The sequence below is a fragment of the Dipodomys spectabilis genome, unplaced genomic scaffold, assembly GCF_019054845.1.
Source record: "Dipodomys spectabilis isolate Male_0828 unplaced genomic scaffold, ASM1905484v1 ptg000004l, whole genome shotgun sequence".
Classification (NCBI taxonomy): Eukaryota; Metazoa; Chordata; class Mammalia; order Rodentia; family Heteromyidae; genus Dipodomys; species Dipodomys spectabilis.
Genome location: NW_024870681.1, coordinates 15,405,194 through 15,423,269, shown reverse-complemented (window position 1 = coordinate 15,423,269; position 18,076 = coordinate 15,405,194). Strand labels below are relative to the sequence as shown.

The 18,076-nt window shown below is 44.9% G+C and overlaps 1 protein-coding gene across 1 annotated transcript in view; it reads left to right on the top strand.

The window, feature by feature from the left end:
- Nucleotides 1-7,288: 7,288 nt before the first annotated feature.
- Nucleotides 7,289-18,076, top strand: part of Hs3st3a1 (heparan sulfate-glucosamine 3-sulfotransferase 3A1) — an 89,937-nt gene continuing 79,149 nt past the window's right edge. Inside the window, exon 1 of the mRNA XM_042693965.1 lies at nucleotides 7,289-8,576. Coding sequence (XP_042549899.1) covers nucleotides 7,960-8,576 — 617 coding nt within the window. The 5' untranslated portion in view covers nucleotides 7,289-7,959. The remainder of the gene's footprint in view (nucleotides 8,577-18,076) is intronic.

Sequence of the window (18,076 nt, the reverse complement as noted above, 5' to 3'; positions counted from 1 at the left end):
GAAGGACAGATTCCATCAGCTGGGATGAGATCAGGGTCTTAGGTGAGATCAGGGTCTCAAGTTGGAGCATAAACAGTATAACAGGAGTCATTAATAAGGTCACCGACTAGGTTGAAAATGAACTGTACAACTTATGGGTGAGATAGGAGGGAAAAACTGGGAGAGAGCAAGGGAAAGGGTGACATTGTCCAAAAAGAAATGTCCTCTTTCCCTGACTTCCGGAACTGTTACCTCTCTGTACATCACCTTTAAAATAACAATTGAAACATTAAAAACAGACAAACATAAGATTACTGCTGTGCACACCTGTCTAAGAAACTGAGGAAACCTATAAGGTGGAGAGAAAAGCAAACTGGATACAATTGACAGATACGGAACGCTGGAATCTTCCAGTAAACTCTAAAAACAACAATGAATAACAACAACAGGGTTTATAAGTAAAAGTTGTTGGGCGGAGATGGGAATCCAGAGTCCCAAAGTTTGCTGGGCTCTCCCCTTCTCTGGCCTTCTCTCCTTCCTGTTGCTCACCTCCCATGAATCCTTATGTGAGCTCTATCACAGAGGAAAACAGGAACTCCAACGACTCAGACACATATATCCTACAAGGCTGGCCAGTGGAGGGAAATGGACACATCTTTATCAGCAATTTCAGTAACGTCCTGGAATTGAACACCGGCCTCCCTTGATGTACTTGCATTTTCTCAACCAAACCTTTTGGATGTGAAGCTGAACTATTTTAACACTTAAAGCCGAGGGGTGAGACTAGCTTTATTAGGAATTTGAAGGCTGGTGGCATGACGACATAAGAAGTGTTTGCCTTAAAGAAAATCTAGGTGCTAGTATCAGGAAAAAGGAAGAGAAACAGAGGTATTTGTTGGAATGGGTTCCTATGTCTAGTCTTCCTCTGAATACATACAGATGGGAAGAATGAGTCTCACACATGTCAAGGGCAAACCCATCCAGGAGAGTGCTGGAATTCATGTGGCCACACCTGACAGCCCTGTGCAAGTTAAGATTGAGGTGATGTCCTTCAGCATATCTGATGTCAGATGACAGAATACTGTCATCATAGATCACGATCTGTAATGCAGTGGCTTGAAAATTTTCCTCCTGGAACTCACGCTGTAGAAACAAAACCTCCAATGGCAGGTTATTCAAAGTGGGAAACTGTCAGGTGATTGGCTCTTGAAGACTCTGCTGGATGAGTGGATTAACTCATTCAGGGGCAATAGGGTACCACTGGAGAGGGTGAGTTATTAAGAGTGTGTCTATTATAAAAGCCACTTTGTTCAGCTCTCCTGAGCTTCCCCTGTGCTGATATGTCAGGAGCAGCTTCAGGACGCAGTAGGAATTCTTAACTAGAAAAAAAACACCTCATGGTTCTTGCAGGTTGGGTTTCTTGGCCTCCAGAACTGTAAGAACTAAATTTCTTGTCTTTATAAATTACCCAGGCTCAGATGTTTACTTATAGCAACCTAGAATGGACTAAGACAACTACGAGGTATAGGATTCTCCTTGCAGTGAATGGATTCTAACCTAACTATGTTAGGACCAGGTTAAATTAAACCAATAGAGTATTAATTACACCAAGGAAGAAAGAATTTAACTCGGATAATTAAGTCCCAGGACCTAAAAATAATAAGAAAGGGGAGCAAAACTGTGGCTTGACATTTACCAAGAATTGCAGAGCAGGTAAAAATAAGGCCAATAGTCTACAAGGCTAACCACCAATGTCTCATTGTCTGTTTTTGGTGATTATGTTTGCTCAGCGAATGTACCAAAATGGGGAACATGACCCTTTGCAGTTAACTTTTATTGATTACTAGAAGAAGGCCAAACTTGAAAGATGGGATCTCCTTTTAGAAGAAAACCCAAAACTGGGAACACAGGGAAGAGCAAGGATGAGAACTTCGTCTTGATTGATTATTGAAACTGTAATCGCCATTTATAATTATAGCTCTGCTTCTGTGACTTGCTTTCTTACTGATTGCAAAATTACCACTGACCACCTGAGAGGGGCCTCTGTGGTTTTTGCCTTTATATTCCCTGAGCTATATGACTTTGGGGCTGGTCTTCGCTGTCTCTTGATAGTGGAGGTCAGTTACCATGGCTCATAAAGATTCCTAGCCTGTTTGACTGAGTGCTGGTGACTCCTTTCCTCATCATAGGTTTGAGTCTCACCAGCCCCAGAAGTTGGGATGCTACAAACTGTACAAGGCTAATCTAACTATGGCCTCATGTTGGCTATTTCCTTGTTTCTTACATCTCGGGTGAACTGGAGAAGAGGTTGACTTGGCCTGATCATCTCTCCACTAAATTGACATCTCCTAAGGGCCTCATCTATGCCATTGCTGCTTCTCTCTCCTTGTCCTCACCTCTTTATTTTTTTTATTGTGAAAATACTGTACAGAGGGGTTACAATTACATGGGCAAGATAATGAGTACACTTCTTATCAAGCATTGTAGCCTCCTCCTTTGTTTCCCCTTCCCATCCCTTCTCAACCTCCCCTACCCCCCCCCCACTGAATCCTCCTCCTCCTTTCCCCCACCCTCACCAAAGTTGTAAAGTTCATTTTTCACCATAACAACTTGTACATCTCATTGTTGCAATGGGTCCACCTGTATCCCTATTTAAACGATTTGTTTTTCCTCTTCCTCTCCACAAATTATACCGACATCAAATACAGTGAAAGCAGAGGTTATACTGTGGGGGAGGGACATACAAAGCAACAAAGAAATAATCTTATGTGTTAGAAACAATCGCATGAAAGAAAAAAAAACATCTGAATACATATCTTAGGGTTCATTTCCCTAACATCACCTTATCTGACCTTTTCTGCTTGACTCAGACATATACTAGATATTGCAAATAAGGGAAACCATGGGACCTATGTTTCTTTGGGCCTGGCTTACTTCACTTAATATAATTTTTTCCAAGTCTGTCCATTTCTTAACAAATGGGGCAATGTCATTTTTTCTGATGGAGGCATAGAATTCCATTGTGTATATATACCACATTTTCTTGATCCAGTCATCTACTGAGGGGCATCTGGGTTGGTTCCATATCTTAGCTATAGTAAATAGTGCTGCAATAAACATAGTCATGCTGGTAGCTTTAGAGTGGTCTTGTTTGTAAACATTTGAGTAAATGCCCCAAAGTGGGATTGCTGGGTCATAGGGGAGTTCTATGTGGAGTCTTTTGAGGAACCTCCATACTACTTTCCAAAGTGGTTGAACAAGTTTACACTCCCGCCAACAATCCAGTAAGGTTCCCTTCTGTCCACATCCCCTCCAGCATCTGTTGTTGTTAGAGTTCTTGATTTTAGTCATTCTAACTGGGGTGGTCCTCACCTCTTTAGATGTATGGATGGTAATTGCTCCAATGCCGTTCATCCAGAACTATTGCACAATATCTAGGCTTTCTCTTTGCTACTCTTTTGAAAAGCACATGTTTTGTAAATGAACTCTATGAATTACCCTAATTGGAATGCGTTGTCTCCTAATGAGACCACCGCTACCACCCAAGACACATACGTCTCCTATGAGAATAATATCACCTTCTAAGCTGTCCAGTGGGGCAACCACTAGTCCCTCGGTGGTATTGAGCATTTGAAATGTGATATGCATATGCACGCAATGGATGGAAGCCAGGAGGAGGAACAGAATAAGCGGGAACAGCCTACACTAAGCAAAAGGAAAGAAATGTAAGCATCACCTGATGTGGAAAAAGTAATTTGAATTGTCAAAGCTCATAGAATTCACAGACTGTATAGAACATGATAATGACAATTTGCTTTGTGAAGATTAAAGTGTGTTTGTAACTTTAACTAAGTATCATTATTCCACAATACTGTGAAATATGTGAAATTTATGTAATCACCTAATCTCAGTTAAAGAAATAAAATGAGAGACTGGATGGGTTAGGAGAGATGGGTGACAATGTTGTCAGACACTTTGTACTCATATACTGTTTTGTAGAATGGGAACTTTTTTGTACAACTACTTAAAGATAATAATAATAGTAAAATGAACTATACAACTTGTGGGTGGATGGGAGAGAAAAACTGGGAGAAAGGAAGGAAATGTACTCTTTGCCTGGCCTAAGTAACTATAACCCCTCTATTTTTAGCATTTTCAAATAAAAATTAAAAATTTAGAAATAAATATCATATATATATAATGTTAAATGGATATTAGGTCAGCCTTCTTAATTAACTAATTTTTGTTGCAAATCTCATTTTTGCCTACAGAATATACTGTCAGTTTGTAGTAACAGTAATTTTGGCATGTGAGTTTTCCACCCAACAAACTGAAATGGGAAATTTCTCCAGTAAAAAAAAAAAAAAAAGAAATGTGGCTAGACCCAACCCAGTTGCAAACTATACCCTGGAGTCTGAAGACCTGGAATGAAAAGAATGAAGGCATCTTCATCTACTTCTGCTACTATCAGAGACTTGGTAAATTCTAACTAATTGGGAGTCATGTGGGTATGAGGTGCAGGATGCTGACTGAGAAGCCAGATAGCAGGTTTCTGGATGGTTCCGTACATTTCATCCCATTTGAGAAATCAGAAGGGCAAGTGAGGTCTTAGGACAGAGAAGAAGAGCTAAGTTTCCTCCTTCTATGACTAACACATTTCATAGATGGCTTTATTCTCTCAGGAAAGTAGAGCCCACAGGAGCTAAACACCCCCTTAAAGGTCCCACTGGGTGTTCATAGCATCACAAGGGCATGTAAGATGTGTGTGTGTGTGTGCCCAAAAGTGTGCACTTGGGCTTGAACTCAAGTTCTGGGCACTGTCCTTAGCCTTTTTTTCCCACTATCACCTGGAAATGAGAATCTCCCCAACTTTTCTGTCCAGGCTGGCTTCAAACCTCCATCTGCAGATCTCAGCCTCCTGAGTAGCTAGGATTACAGCCCCCTCCCCAGAACAACTTTGAGACACAGTCAATGCCAAGTCAGCATTAAATTTCCATGGCTTGTCAATATCCCATTTGAGGAGTGGGGGAGGGAGAACTGTGAAGCTTGGGAGCACTTGCTGCTTACTCACGCTGGTAAACATCCAGAGCTTTCCAGCAGCAGAACCAAAACAGCTCATCACCAGTGGTTGTATGTAGACTGGGTTGCCTGTGCGATTGATAGTTTGTAACCATAAACCAATAGTAGTAGCCAATAAGCATGCAGCAGAGCACAGGTAACATGAACTCTATTCAAACCAAGAGGTCTCCGTTTGGGAAAGGAAAGAAAGAAAGAAAGAAAGAAAGAAAGAAAGAAAGAAAGAAAGAAAGAAAGAAAAGAAAGAAAGAAAGAAAGAAAGAAAGAAAGAAAGAAAGAAAGAAAGAGAGAGAGAGAGAGAAAGAAAGAAAGAAAGGAAGGAAGGAAGGAAGGAAGGAAGAGAGAGAGAGAAAGAAAGAAAGAAAGAAAGGAAGGAAGGAAGGAAGGAAGAGAGAGAAGAAAAGAAAGAAAGGAAGGAAGGAAGGAAGGAAGGAAGGAAGAGAGAGAGAGAGAAAGAAAGAAAGAAAGAAAGAAAGAAAGAAAGAAAGAAAGAAAGGAAGGAAGGAAGGAAGTGAGAAAAAAGCAAGAAAGAAAGGAAGAAAGGAAGGAAGGAAGGAAGGGGAAGGGAAGGGAAGGGAAGGGAAGAGAAAGGAAGGAAGGAAGGAAAGAAAGAAGAAAAGAAAGAAGAAAGTTAAAGAAAAGATCTCCCTGACTTCGGCTTTCTTGGCTAGATAGACACAAGGTGAAGACAAAACATCCAGGTGATGAGATGGAGTGGTGACATGAGGTTGGGCAAGCAAAATTTCCAGGACCTTTGTGAGCACCCTCAGTGAGTCCAGAAAATAGACTCCAAGGCTTGTGGCACCGAGTTGGTATGAAGCAGCTGCCAGGCCACCACCCACATTGCCCGGGGAAAGCAAGGAAGCCCAGCAATAAGGAACAAATAGGACTTGAACAAAAACCACCCCCTGCAGGCTCCACGGGCCGCCTCCCTCCATTAACTAGCCGGGCAGTTGGTATCCTTTCCTGACCTGCTCTCCGGGGAGCACCGGAAGAGGATATAGGGTCAGGGAAGGCCAGAGAAAAAGGAAACCGCTTGGTTATGGAAAAGGCATTTAACCCCGATTGCAGGCGTGCGTGCAAGCACGCGCGCGCGCGCGCACACACACACACAGAGACATACACACAGACAGACATATACCAGTACAAACAATATTCAAGTACACATCACACACACAAAACTGAGTCTGGGCTTTGGAATTGGGGGCTGATTTAAGAGACCCCCCCCCCCCCCCGCCCAATACTAATTCCCGTCTTTGATTTAGTTATTGACTTATTTCCTAAGAACTTGTTCCTTTCGAAGTCCTGGGAGACCTTCGATCAGTTTCAATAAATCCAAGGAGGAAAAAAAAATCAAAAGAAGCAGGGAAAAAAATCACACACACACACACACACACACACACACACACTGAAACCGAAGAGTTAGACTCAAGAGCGCGCCATAGAGAGGGAAGAAGCAAAGTTGGTGCTGGGAAAAATTCCATTGCACTCCCCCCCCCCCCCGCCCCCGATCCTGATGGGATCGTGGTGTACCGAGAAGGCTGAAAACTATCCCGAAAGAAACTTCTGAAGGTGTGGGATCCGGTGGAGGAGGTTCAAGGCAATGAGGGAGCGGGAGCGAGGATTGGAAGGGGAAAAGGAAGGAGAGGATGTGGAAGAGACTTGGGAGGGAAGCAGAGCCCTGGGGTGCTGGAAACGGGGATCACGGCCTGCAAAGTGCTGCACCGAGTTGGAGAGGTCTGATCACCTCTAATCTAGCCAGGGGCTCCCGGGGTGAAAATCAGGTTCCGAGTGTGTGTGTGTGGGGGGGGGGGGGATTCAGCACCTTTTAACTCTCAGACAAACTCGCAGCCACTGCAAAGCACCGCTCTGCTCCAAAGGGGAGCAGCGATCCGGAGGGAGGAGGGGGGGGGCGGGAGAACAGAGGGGAAGGGGCGTCGCCCCAGCCTCCCCCCGCCCTCCCAGTGCCATTGGGCGGCCGCGGCGGGCGCTCGCGCCACCTTCTCTCCATCCCAGCCCGCCCGGCCCCCCTGCGCCCTGGGTCCGCGCCCCGCGGCGAGAGCCCTGGGACTGGTTCGACCCGGGCCGCTGACGTAACCGACAACTTTGCTGCCCTGTGCGCCCCACGCGCGGGGGCCCGGCGGCGGCGGGGAGCGCCTGCCCGCTCCATCCCAGACAACCGGGCTCTCCGCCGCGTCACTCACAGGTGGGGGGGACCCCCCGAGTGCAGTTTGGAACCTCTGGGTGCGCACGAAGAAGGGGTGCAGGCCTGCTGCGTCCCACTGGGACACTCCGAGAGACGAACGGGGGAGCTGGCATTGGGTGGAGAAGAAGATCTGAGCCCGGACGGAGAGGGGCGGGGGGTGCCCCGGCGATCGAGGAGACCAGAGCAAGCAGGAGTTGGGGAAACACGGTCTCTCGCTCGCCTCGGTCCGGAGCGCACGCAGCGCGTGGGGGCGTCCGGAGCCGCGTGTCCCCTCCACCGGGACGGAGCCGGGGATGCGCGATCGCTGAGTGGAGATCCGCACCGGGAGAGGCTGCGCGGGGCCGGCCCGAGCCGCGCGCCTTCGCCACCGCCGCCGCCGAGATCCCAACGGCAGCGACTCCCAGGGACCCGGGTGCCGAGCGCTGCCCCCTTAGGCGCAGGATCTGAACCTAAGACGATGGTTTCCTAAGCACTGAGCTCCCCTTCCCCCTTCCCATACTCCCCCCTCCCCATTTCGGACTTGGTTCCCCGGAGGCGCCCCGGCCGCTGCCTCCCCAGGGCAGTTGGCACCGCCACAGGGACGCACGGGCGATGTGGCCTCGGTCCGGCGACCGGGCCTGCCGGGGGGATGCGATGGCACCTGGCGGAGCCCCGGCCTAGCATGGCAGGCGCGCTGCCCGCCGTCGCCTCCGGCTAGGATGGCCCCTCCGGGCCCCGCCGGCGCGCACCCCAACTCGGCCGAGCCGCTGTCCCGCCGCATCTTCCGCAAGTTCTTGCTCATGCTCTGCTCCCTGCTCACGTCCCTCTACGTCTTCTACTGCCTGGCCGAGCGCGGCCAGACCCTGTCCGGCCCCATCGTGGGCTTGTCGGGCGGCGGCGAGGAGGCGGGGGACCCCGATCGCGGGGTCCTGGCCGGAGGCCCGCGGGAGCTGGCGGTGTGGCCCGCGGCGACGCACAGAAAACGCCTCCTGCAACTGCAGCGGCGGCGGCGGCGGCAGCAGCAGCAGCAGCGCCGGCCTCCGGCCCCGCGCGACGACAGCGACCAGACGGTCTGGGAAGAGGAGACCCCCGGGCTGGCGGTGGGTCCCGGAGGGTCCGGGGCTGGAAGCAGCGTGGCCGAGGCCCCGCCGGGAACCCTGGCCCTACTCTTGGACGAAGGCAGCAAGCAGCTGCCGCAGGCCATCATCATCGGCGTGAAGAAGGGCGGCACGCGGGCGCTGCTGGAGTTCCTGCGCGTGCACCCCGACGTGCGCGCCGTGGGCGCCGAACCCCACTTCTTCGATCGCAGCTACGACAAGGGCCTCGCTTGGTACCGGTGAGCGAGCGCGCCGGGCTGAGGTGTAGGGTTGAGGGAATGGGTCGGGGCAGAGGGGAGGCCCACTTGGGAGAGGCCTTGGGGACCCCTCCAGTTTGCCTCCGACCCCACTTCAGAAGACCTAGGGTCCCCATAAACCATTCCCAAGTTGAGACTGCCATTCTCCATTGAGGGAGGGCAGTGGAGGATGAGAGGAAGGAGGGAGAGAGGGAGGGAGGGAGGAAGAGGGGGTGGAGGGAGGGAAATTTATGTCTTGGGGATTTTAATTCGTGAAAGTCCCTTTTTTTCAGACAGACCTATTTTTCCTCCCCTATGAGAAAGTACCCATGGATTTAGCTAGAGGGGAACTATTTTTTAAAAGTCTTTTCCAAAATAAATTAAAAAAAATCCGTTTCTTCTTACCAAGTTACCACTCTGCAGAAAGTCTGCTGGGATTTTTTTTTTCTTCTTCTTCTCTTTATCTCTGGAGCAATTCCCTGTGGTCCACATGGTGTTTGCATCACGAATTTATTTACCTTGACCCTTTGCCAGATAGTTGTACTAGGTAGAGTGTAATATAGAGACTTAGTAAAAGTGTCAAGCTCCTGAGAGCCCAGGTAGTTTGGATAATCTATGTTTCAGCCAGTACGGGCTCCCTTTGGTTCTTCGTGTTTTAAACAACGGCTTCCCTAGTAACAACTTTTGTGGGGGTAAGGAATGAATTTGGTAAATGTGATCTTGCTCTTTATCGAGAGAAATGAGTTTGCCTCTGGTAGACTTTTCTAAAGATCTTCAAATAATCTAACTTTACAAACTTTTTTTTTTTTTAAAGAAAGAAAAGTAGAGACGAATACACTGCTGAAACTCTTTGGATACAGTTGAGGCAGTAAATCTTATTTAGATCGTATGTAAATATTATTTAAATCTTAAAGTTGCCAATCTTCTCATAATCAGGTTACCTTCAATACATACAAGGCTGGTGTAAACTCATTAATTCTATTATTGTTTAGATTATATTTTTTGCCACAACATAGTAAGCTTTTTAAAAAAAAATTCCTCCAAGTTCAAGGAAAAGTCATGTGGCTAGAATTTTCCATTTTATAAAGTTTAGTTCATAAAATATTCATTCTCCTTATTTTAACTGAAACAGTATTAGAATAGTTACACACGATTTAGATACACTCTTCAAGAGCCCACTAAATTAACCATTCATCCCCGAAACAGAAAAGGACACGATTTGACAAGTTTATTGACTCCAGAGGTCAAGCACACCCCTCAGATTGATTTCAGGAGCTGAAATTATAGTAGTTCAACTCATGAGAGAAGGTTTAGTCCCTTAAAAAAATTCAATTCTAACATTAAACACTTCTAAAACAGTTAACTTTCCATTTGCTGGAAAGAAAAGCAAACAACTTGCCCTTAATACAGATTATATATCATTTAAAATCATCAGCCACTTAAAATATCCCCTTGTGTTTCTGTCATTTATGTTATATCCTCTGGGAAGTTCTTATAAAAATGACCTGTTGAATCTGGAAACAACAGGTCTTTCTTTTTAGCACAAAGACAGCTTTGTTCCCCCCCCCCCCCCAATAAGCGATAGAAGAAAGAAGTGTTTAAACACCCCTAAAACTCTTATCTACAGCAGCCTGCCTCGTATTTGGCCTTATATAGGACCAGAAATGAACACATCTTAAGTGAACTGGGCTGGCTGAACCATCCCAGCCCAAACAGGGTCTGGAGATGCCATGAAATAGGGTGACATATTTAGTACTAAAACCTTTTGTTGTCACTTTGTCATATAAACTTTTATTTCCACAAGGTAGAATTGTTTCTTCTTCTCCCAGCAATGAGTATCTGAGACTATAGTGGATCTGCAGACCTGGATTATATTTTGTGTAGAACTTTCTAAACTCCTCTAAGAGTAGAAAGGTTTCAAGGTAACTGGAAACACAAGTAGTTGGGGAGGGGAAAAAAAAAAGGAAAGAAAAGGACCCATAAACTTTGAGGCCGCTCTGTCCTTTGGAAACTGAATGCATGCTATAAAGTAAATCTCTGCTTAGATTGTTTACTCGGGCAGAGGAGTTCTATAAAGCAATTTATGATGGTTACAAAAATAACTGCACAGTAGACTTCATGGTTTGCTGAATCTAATTTTCCAAGTGTTGGAGAAAATGTCTTTGTTTTTACCATTCCCAATGTTTTGGTTTTTCTTTTAATTGAATGCATAAATTTAAGCTGAACTCAATTACACAGGGAACTCTTATTTTAAAACTCCAACCTATGGAGTCTGGATTATTATATGATTATTCAATGAAATTTTCCCACATTTTTTCTTTTTTTTATCTTGGCTCTGAAGTCAGAGTTTGATGTTTGCAGAACAGACTGAAGATTTAACTGTGTGTATGTATACATCTCACACAGTCTCTTAACTACTAAGTCCATTTTAGCTACTTACACTTAGTTAACATTCTAGAACAGAGGATCTGATTAGATCCTCCTGAGTTTCCCAAATTTTACAATGTAAGGTTTGTCCACACACACACACACACACACACACACACACACACACACACACACACACACACACACACACACACACACCCTGATATTCACACCCCAATGTGGATTACAAAAGGTAAAAATCTGTATAATATTTGTAGATGTGTTGACATGGGAGGAGCCCCCCAAGTATCTAGCTTTTTTTCTTTCTTTTTTTCTTCTTTTTTTTTCTTGTTTCTACTCTTAGTGGAATCTATTTCCCATAATGCATAATAGTTTGCTGTGGTAGTGCCCCCTACTGTCCGCACAAAGGGAGAAAAGTTGCTGTGAAGTTTGAAGAAAATCTCTTTGAGAGTTTCAGAGAAAAGCTTGCTGCTAAGATTAAGATATTTCTACTCCTTTCCTTCACTTGAAAGAAACTGAAATGTCTTATAAATGATGTCTGGAGAGTAGAGTAATAAACCCTTGATTGCAGAAAATGTATAATAAAAGATAAGACACAAATTTGTTCTTCAAAAACACTTTTGGAGAAAGGCTGTTGCTCCTCTTGTTTAAACTGTTTTAATATCCTCAACAAATTCCCCCACCAAATTTCTCTAGGTGTGCAGATTTGTTCTAATAATTGAGGACAGGTCTGTGGAGTTTCCTGGGTATGAAACTTCACCCTGATGGGTTTCAAAAACATTCCTCCCTACTTAATTTAGCAGACAATGATATCAGCGCAACAAATGTCTGCCGCTTGTGTGTCCTGGGAAAGCAATCTGCTGTGATGCATAGTCTGTCTCCATTGTGCGTGTGGTGAGTTCATAAAGGAACTGAGGAAGTCATTGTGGTTGCTCTGGAATATTGAGATCTTTACTGGAAGCCAAGACCGAATTGTCTCGACTGGGGTTTCTGAGCAGGTGAGCCCAGAATTTAATGAGGCCTCCCTATCTATCAGACCTTCACTAATGAAGGTATGCTGTATTTTCACTTCTAAGAACGATACCAATTGGTAAAATATTTAATGCCTTTAAAGATATTATAAATAGCTGTCTCATCTTAGAAGGAATATTAAATAATATAACACATGTAATATATAACAATATAATATGTATGTAACGTAACATATAATATATAACATATATGATACATAATATATAACTATGTTATATTATTCTTATATGTAATCTCTGAAAATAATGTGGAGAATTGTCCCAGGACTCCCAGTACATTCCTACCTCCGTAGATGCTCAAGTCTTTCATTAAAATGGGTGTAATATTTCTATTACACCATATATAACCCACATACATCCTTCTGTGCACTTTATAGCATATCCAGAGTACATTAAATACCTACTACTATGTACGTACTTATTATACAGAGTCATTTAGGGAATAATGAAAAGATAAGGAAGTCCGTACACATTTAATTCAGATGGAGTTTTTCTAGATTGTTACGACCTATAGTTGGTTGATTCCATGAATGCAAATGTTGTGGCTACAGAAGCCCTACTATGTGTCTGTCTATCTGTCTATCCACATGTACACACAAGCATTTCGGTCTTATTTGGCATAGAGTAGGAAGCCCACATTGCTCCAGTCTTTTAGCTGATCACACCTCCTTCCTGTGTTTTACTTTTTTTTGCTTTAGTACCAGGAAGTATCAGAGAGAACACCAGCCCTACTATAGGGCTTTGTGGCCTGGCACAGAGCAAATCAGAGGTCACTGAGCTTGGAGTTAGTGTTCTTTCCTTCCATCAATATTCAAAACGTTATGTTCTAACGATTGGGGCCTTGTCTGCTTGAGGCCACTGGAGAGGCGAATCAAGCAGAGGTACTTTCAGTTCCTGAGAGGAGAATTTTGTAGCAGCTGGGAGCAGCTGCGCAGAACCTTCATGAACAGTTTCCCACCCTCCTACTCCGAGAGCCTCTTTTGCATGAAGCGTTTGACATGAAATTCGAGCCAAGAGAGATGCAGAGTCTCGCCACCCATGCAAGGTCCTAGGGACTGAAGTCCCATGCGTTGTACGTGTTCAATACAGATATAATCCAAGGTCATATGCACTGAAGTCCAAGGCTCTGTCCGCACAGTGCAGGGAGGCCATCGGGAGGGGATGAAGGGGCTGGAACTAGAGTCCACCATGAGTATCTGTGGAGGGAGAGAGAGTAATTGTCTCCGTGCATCTAGTTACCAGGAGATTTGAGTGCCTGAACTCTCCACCAAGTAAAGGTTGAGCCAACATTGCTGTCATTTTGTTTGCTCCATATCCGAACTCTGGGTTTGTCCGCAGGAGAGCATATCAGCAATTGCTGATCAATCAATCCATTGTGTGTGTGTGTGTGTGTGTGTGTGTGTGTGTGTGTGTGTGTGTGTTTGTGTGTGTGTGTGTATGTGTCCCCTCTTACACAAGTATGGGTAAAAAGTGTTGGAATTCATAAGAGGAAAGTTATCAAGTGGTAGAGGAGCATCTGAGCAATCATGGACATGCTATGGTATGAAGCAGGCAGGCATTAAAGAGCAGCATTTTTGGTGAATCTTGAAATTGGAACACTTTGTGTAAGTGAGCACTCACTCCTTCATAGTGATGAAGACTGCAATGTGTAGATAGACCTTGAATAAAAATGGGTAGGTACCTGCAGGAGGGGTGAGTTTACCACAGCATCATGACTTCCTGTCTACTTCTTTAAAAACAACCCCCCTTGGGAGGCTGAGAACTGAGGATCACAGTTCAAAGCCAGGCCAGGCAGAAAATTCCATGAGACTCATTTCCAAAATAGCCAGTACAAAGCTGGGCTGGAGACATGGCTCAAATGGCATAGTCCAAAATAGCCAGTACAAAGCTGGGCTGGAGACATGGCTCAAATGGCATAGTATGAGCATAGCAAAGGCAAAGGCCTTGAGTTTAAATCTCAGTCACAAGAAAGAAAGAGGGGGGAAGGAAGAAGAAAAGAAGAAAGAAAATGGAGAAAGAGGGAAGGAGAGGAAGGAAGGAAGGAAAGAAGGAAGGAAAGAAGGATGGAAGGAAGGAAAGGAAGGAAGGAAGGGAGAGAGGGAGGGAAGGACAAAAGAAAAGGAAGGGAGGGAAGGAAGGAAGGAAGGAGGGGAGAGGGGAGGAAGGAAAGAAAGAAGAGAAGAGAAAACTAACACCCTGGCCAGAATATGTGTCTCCTGCAAATAAATGATCTGTTGATTGTCCAGGGAAGAGTATGTGCCAGCTCTGTATTTTGCAGGGGTCATGGGAATAAAATAACGCCTGTGCAATTAATGACAACAGGGGTTAACTTTACATAGGCCAGCTGCTCACATCACCGAGAGAAGTGTGTTTCTCTCAGAACAAACAAACTTCCTTGATATGAACAAACAACTAAAAAATGAGCCTCATATTCCTATGGGAACAACCATTTTGAAAAATTGGAAATTGCAGTTACTATCAGCCAAAGTGTTGGATCCAACTTGATAATATCCAGTTCTTTTCCTCGAGGACAGATCTTTCTCCACCAAGTTAGCAGACACCAAGTTAGCAAGAGACACCCTCTCTTGGTCTTTGTTTCCTAATAGTTTTAAGAGCCTGAAGCTTTGAGAAAGTTAGTTTCTGTTCAATTGTAAGTTACAATAAGGAGAATAAAATTATTATTATTAAATATGCCTTTTATAGATAAACAGGAATTTAGGCCAAAATAATACCTTCATTCCTCAGTTTTGAGTTTGATAATATTGTTCTTAAAATAGTTGTACTTTAAGATCTCTACTAGGGAATACAATTCGAAAGTCTCTGAGTGGAATATTAATATAGCTTATACACCTATGTAAAGCCAGAATTTAGCAATTCATGCAATGCTGCATTCAGTAAATTAATAAATCTCATTCTTCCCATGACGCAGACCTTGAATCTTCTGCATTATTCATGACTGTTCATGAACCTGAGCATTTACAATTATCTTCAGATCATTTGAGTGCTGCAATCCAGAGTTCATATTTGACCTGTTTCAGAAGTTGTCTGATAGCTGTGAATTTTTTTTTAAAGATGTAACTGGTGGTAGGGATATTTATTCAGAATGCAGTTAGAGAATTTACTGTGAGGAGTGCAAAGATGTCTTGCACTCAAGGTAGAGCAGCCCACTCTGAATGTGATGTGCAACGCCACCTAGTGGCAGGCGCAGTAACGGGGAAATGGCCTCTCCACCTCAGATGGAAACTTCAACCCAATCATTATCAACGTATATCTGTAGTTTTGAAAGAAAGAAAAGAAAGAAAGAAAGAAAGAAGAAAGAAAGAAAGAAAGAAAAAGTGAATACAGGGATGACAAACTAGGCAGCACGGACAGCCAATGCTATCTGCCTACCACAGCTGAGATAAGGATAGTTCACTTCCTCTGTGCAGGAATTGGTTTTGTGAAGAGAAAGGAGAGAAACTCGACAATAAACCCAAAGAGCTGGCTATAAACGATCAGAGGATTTATATTAGAAATGTATATGACTGAAAGGAATGCCATATGCCCCGGATTACTTTTGTTAGTGTGTTTTGCCTCTGTGTCTGAAAGCTGGCTTCAGATGAAAATACTTCCAGATGATTTTATTCCAGCAGGAGCAGTGCAGCCTTTTTCTTTCCCCTGTGTGGTACAGGCTCTGGAAGAAGGCCTTGTGTCCTGAACAAGCACCCCCACAGAAGCCATTTAACCCTTTGCACACACAGGAGCCCTCCTATGGATTAGCCCCCATGTGCATGCAGGATGACACAGCAAGGTACTGAAAACTTAGTTGGAGGAGCCCTTCTGTGTCTATCCCAGGGCCTGGGGGCTCCTGTGTCGACAGCCTAGGGTCTGGGGATTCATGTGTGTGCCTCCTAGGAAACTGGGATTCTAGAGATGTGAGATTGCATCCCAGAGGTGGCAGTCTAGGGAACTGGGTGGTTAAAACGGGTTAAAACAAAGGCAGGAAGGAAGGGAGGGGCATTTCATTGGGGAGACCCTGACCAAAGCACCTTTCCCACATAACCAGCGTTAATGTCCCCGTGCTGTCCTGAGCTCTTGTTTCCCTCACTTGTGGCAGTGAAAATGGCCATTTGTGGGTGATCCTGTTCGTTGGCCAGTCTAGCAGGAGTGAACATTAGGAGACAGTCTACAGTTGAGAGGACTTGTGCAGCACCAAGAAGGTCAAGGTGGCATGGAGCACAGCTAGACTGATCAACTCGGATTCGATTTGGGTTCATTGCTAATGAGGGAAGAAAGACAAGGTGTGGCCTCCACTGGAACAGAAGAAAAGGCATTTGTGGGAAGACGGGGAAAGGAGAAGACTGCGTGTCATTGAGTTAATAGTACTGTAGGGCAGTCTCTTCTCAGCTGAAGCTTGATTTTCTGAGGTTCCCGTTACTTGGGACAATCCCAGTCTGAAAATAGTAGAGGAAGAGGTTCATCGGTAAACATTTTGTAAGTTTTAAATCTCGTGTCTTTCTGAGGAGCATGAGGGAATGTGACGTTGTTCTGTGCAGAATGGAAATCATCACCTTGTGCCGACCTTACCCCCCTGTATGCTCCACACACCGAAGGGGGAAACCACTAATCACCTAACACTCACTTAGCACTAACTGTGCTTCTTGGATCCACTGCTTCAGTATCCCAGTGCTTATGTTCAAGTTTTATTTTTGTTATTGTTGTTGGTTGTGTGGGGTTTGATCTCTAGGCCTAGGTGCTGTCCCTGAGCTTCTTTGGCTCAAGGCTAGCATTCTACCACTTGAGCCACAGCCCTACTTCCAGCTTTTTCTGAGTCGTTTATTGTAGATAGGAGTCTCACAGACTTTCCTGCCTGGACTGGCTTCAAATCTTGATCCTTCAACCTCCCAAGTAACTGGGATTACAAGCATGAGCCACCGGTGCCCGGCTCCTCTTCCAATCTAAACATCTAAGTCTCTGGGTAACACAGAGTAAAGCCCAAGAGCCTTCCTTTTTTCCTTCCTCAGAGCAAGAGTAACTCACCTCACATGTTTGCAAAAATAGATCTCCATTTACTCATTCTGAAACCCTCTGTCTCTAGCCCTTGCTGGTTGGACTTAGGATATAAAAGCAAGAGTTTGCTTTTATACCCTATCTACCCACAGCTACCTTTCCCTTAAGCCTTCCTGCCAAGGAACTTGACCTAGTAAGAGTCAGGCTCTAAGGGGTCATGAATGCAATATATGTGAGGTGCCCATGGCTCACATCTGGCTGAGATCTGAGGATCTCAGTTTGAAGCCAGCAGGGATAGTCCAAGAGACTCTATCTCCAATTTAGCCATCAAAGAACCATAAGCAGAGATGTGGCTAAAGTGATGGAGCACTTTCAGCTTTGAGCTGAAAATGCTAAGCAACAGCACCCAGGCCCTGAGTTCAAGGCCAGCTTCTGGCACAACACACACACACACACACACACACACACACACACACACACACAATGCCATGGGGTACAGGCATGGCTTGGTGGTAGAGTAACTACTTAGCAAGCAAGAGGCCCTGAGTACTATGGGAGTGTACATATTCTGTGATTATACTGGGGAGGTTAACAGTGAGGGGAGGAAGAAAGGCCTGATTCATCACAAGCTTTCAATTAAGTTTGACCCTGTCAGTGATGCCATAAAGGCCACACTTTTTTTTTTCTTTCTTATTCTTGGTAGGTTGTGAGATTTGAACTCAGGGCCTAGGCACTATCCCTGATCTCTTTTGCTGAAGGCTAGAGCTCTAACACTTGAGCCTCAGCACCACTTCCGGTTTTCTGGTGGTTAATTGGAGATAAGAGTTTCAAGGACATTCCTGCCCAGGCTGGCCTTGAACCATGATCCTCAGATCTCAGCCTCCTGATTACATATGTGAAAAGAGCTAAGCAGGCTGGAAGAACCTAAAGGAGTCAAAGAAAGGATTTTTGCTAGAATGTTCCATCAGTGCAGTGCCATTCTCTTTTCATGTTGTTTTATTTTTCCCCCTTATTCCTGGGGCTTGAACTCAAAAAATTAAATAGCAAGAGATCCAGTAACTCAGTTAATTAATGGGCAAATGAACAGAACAGACA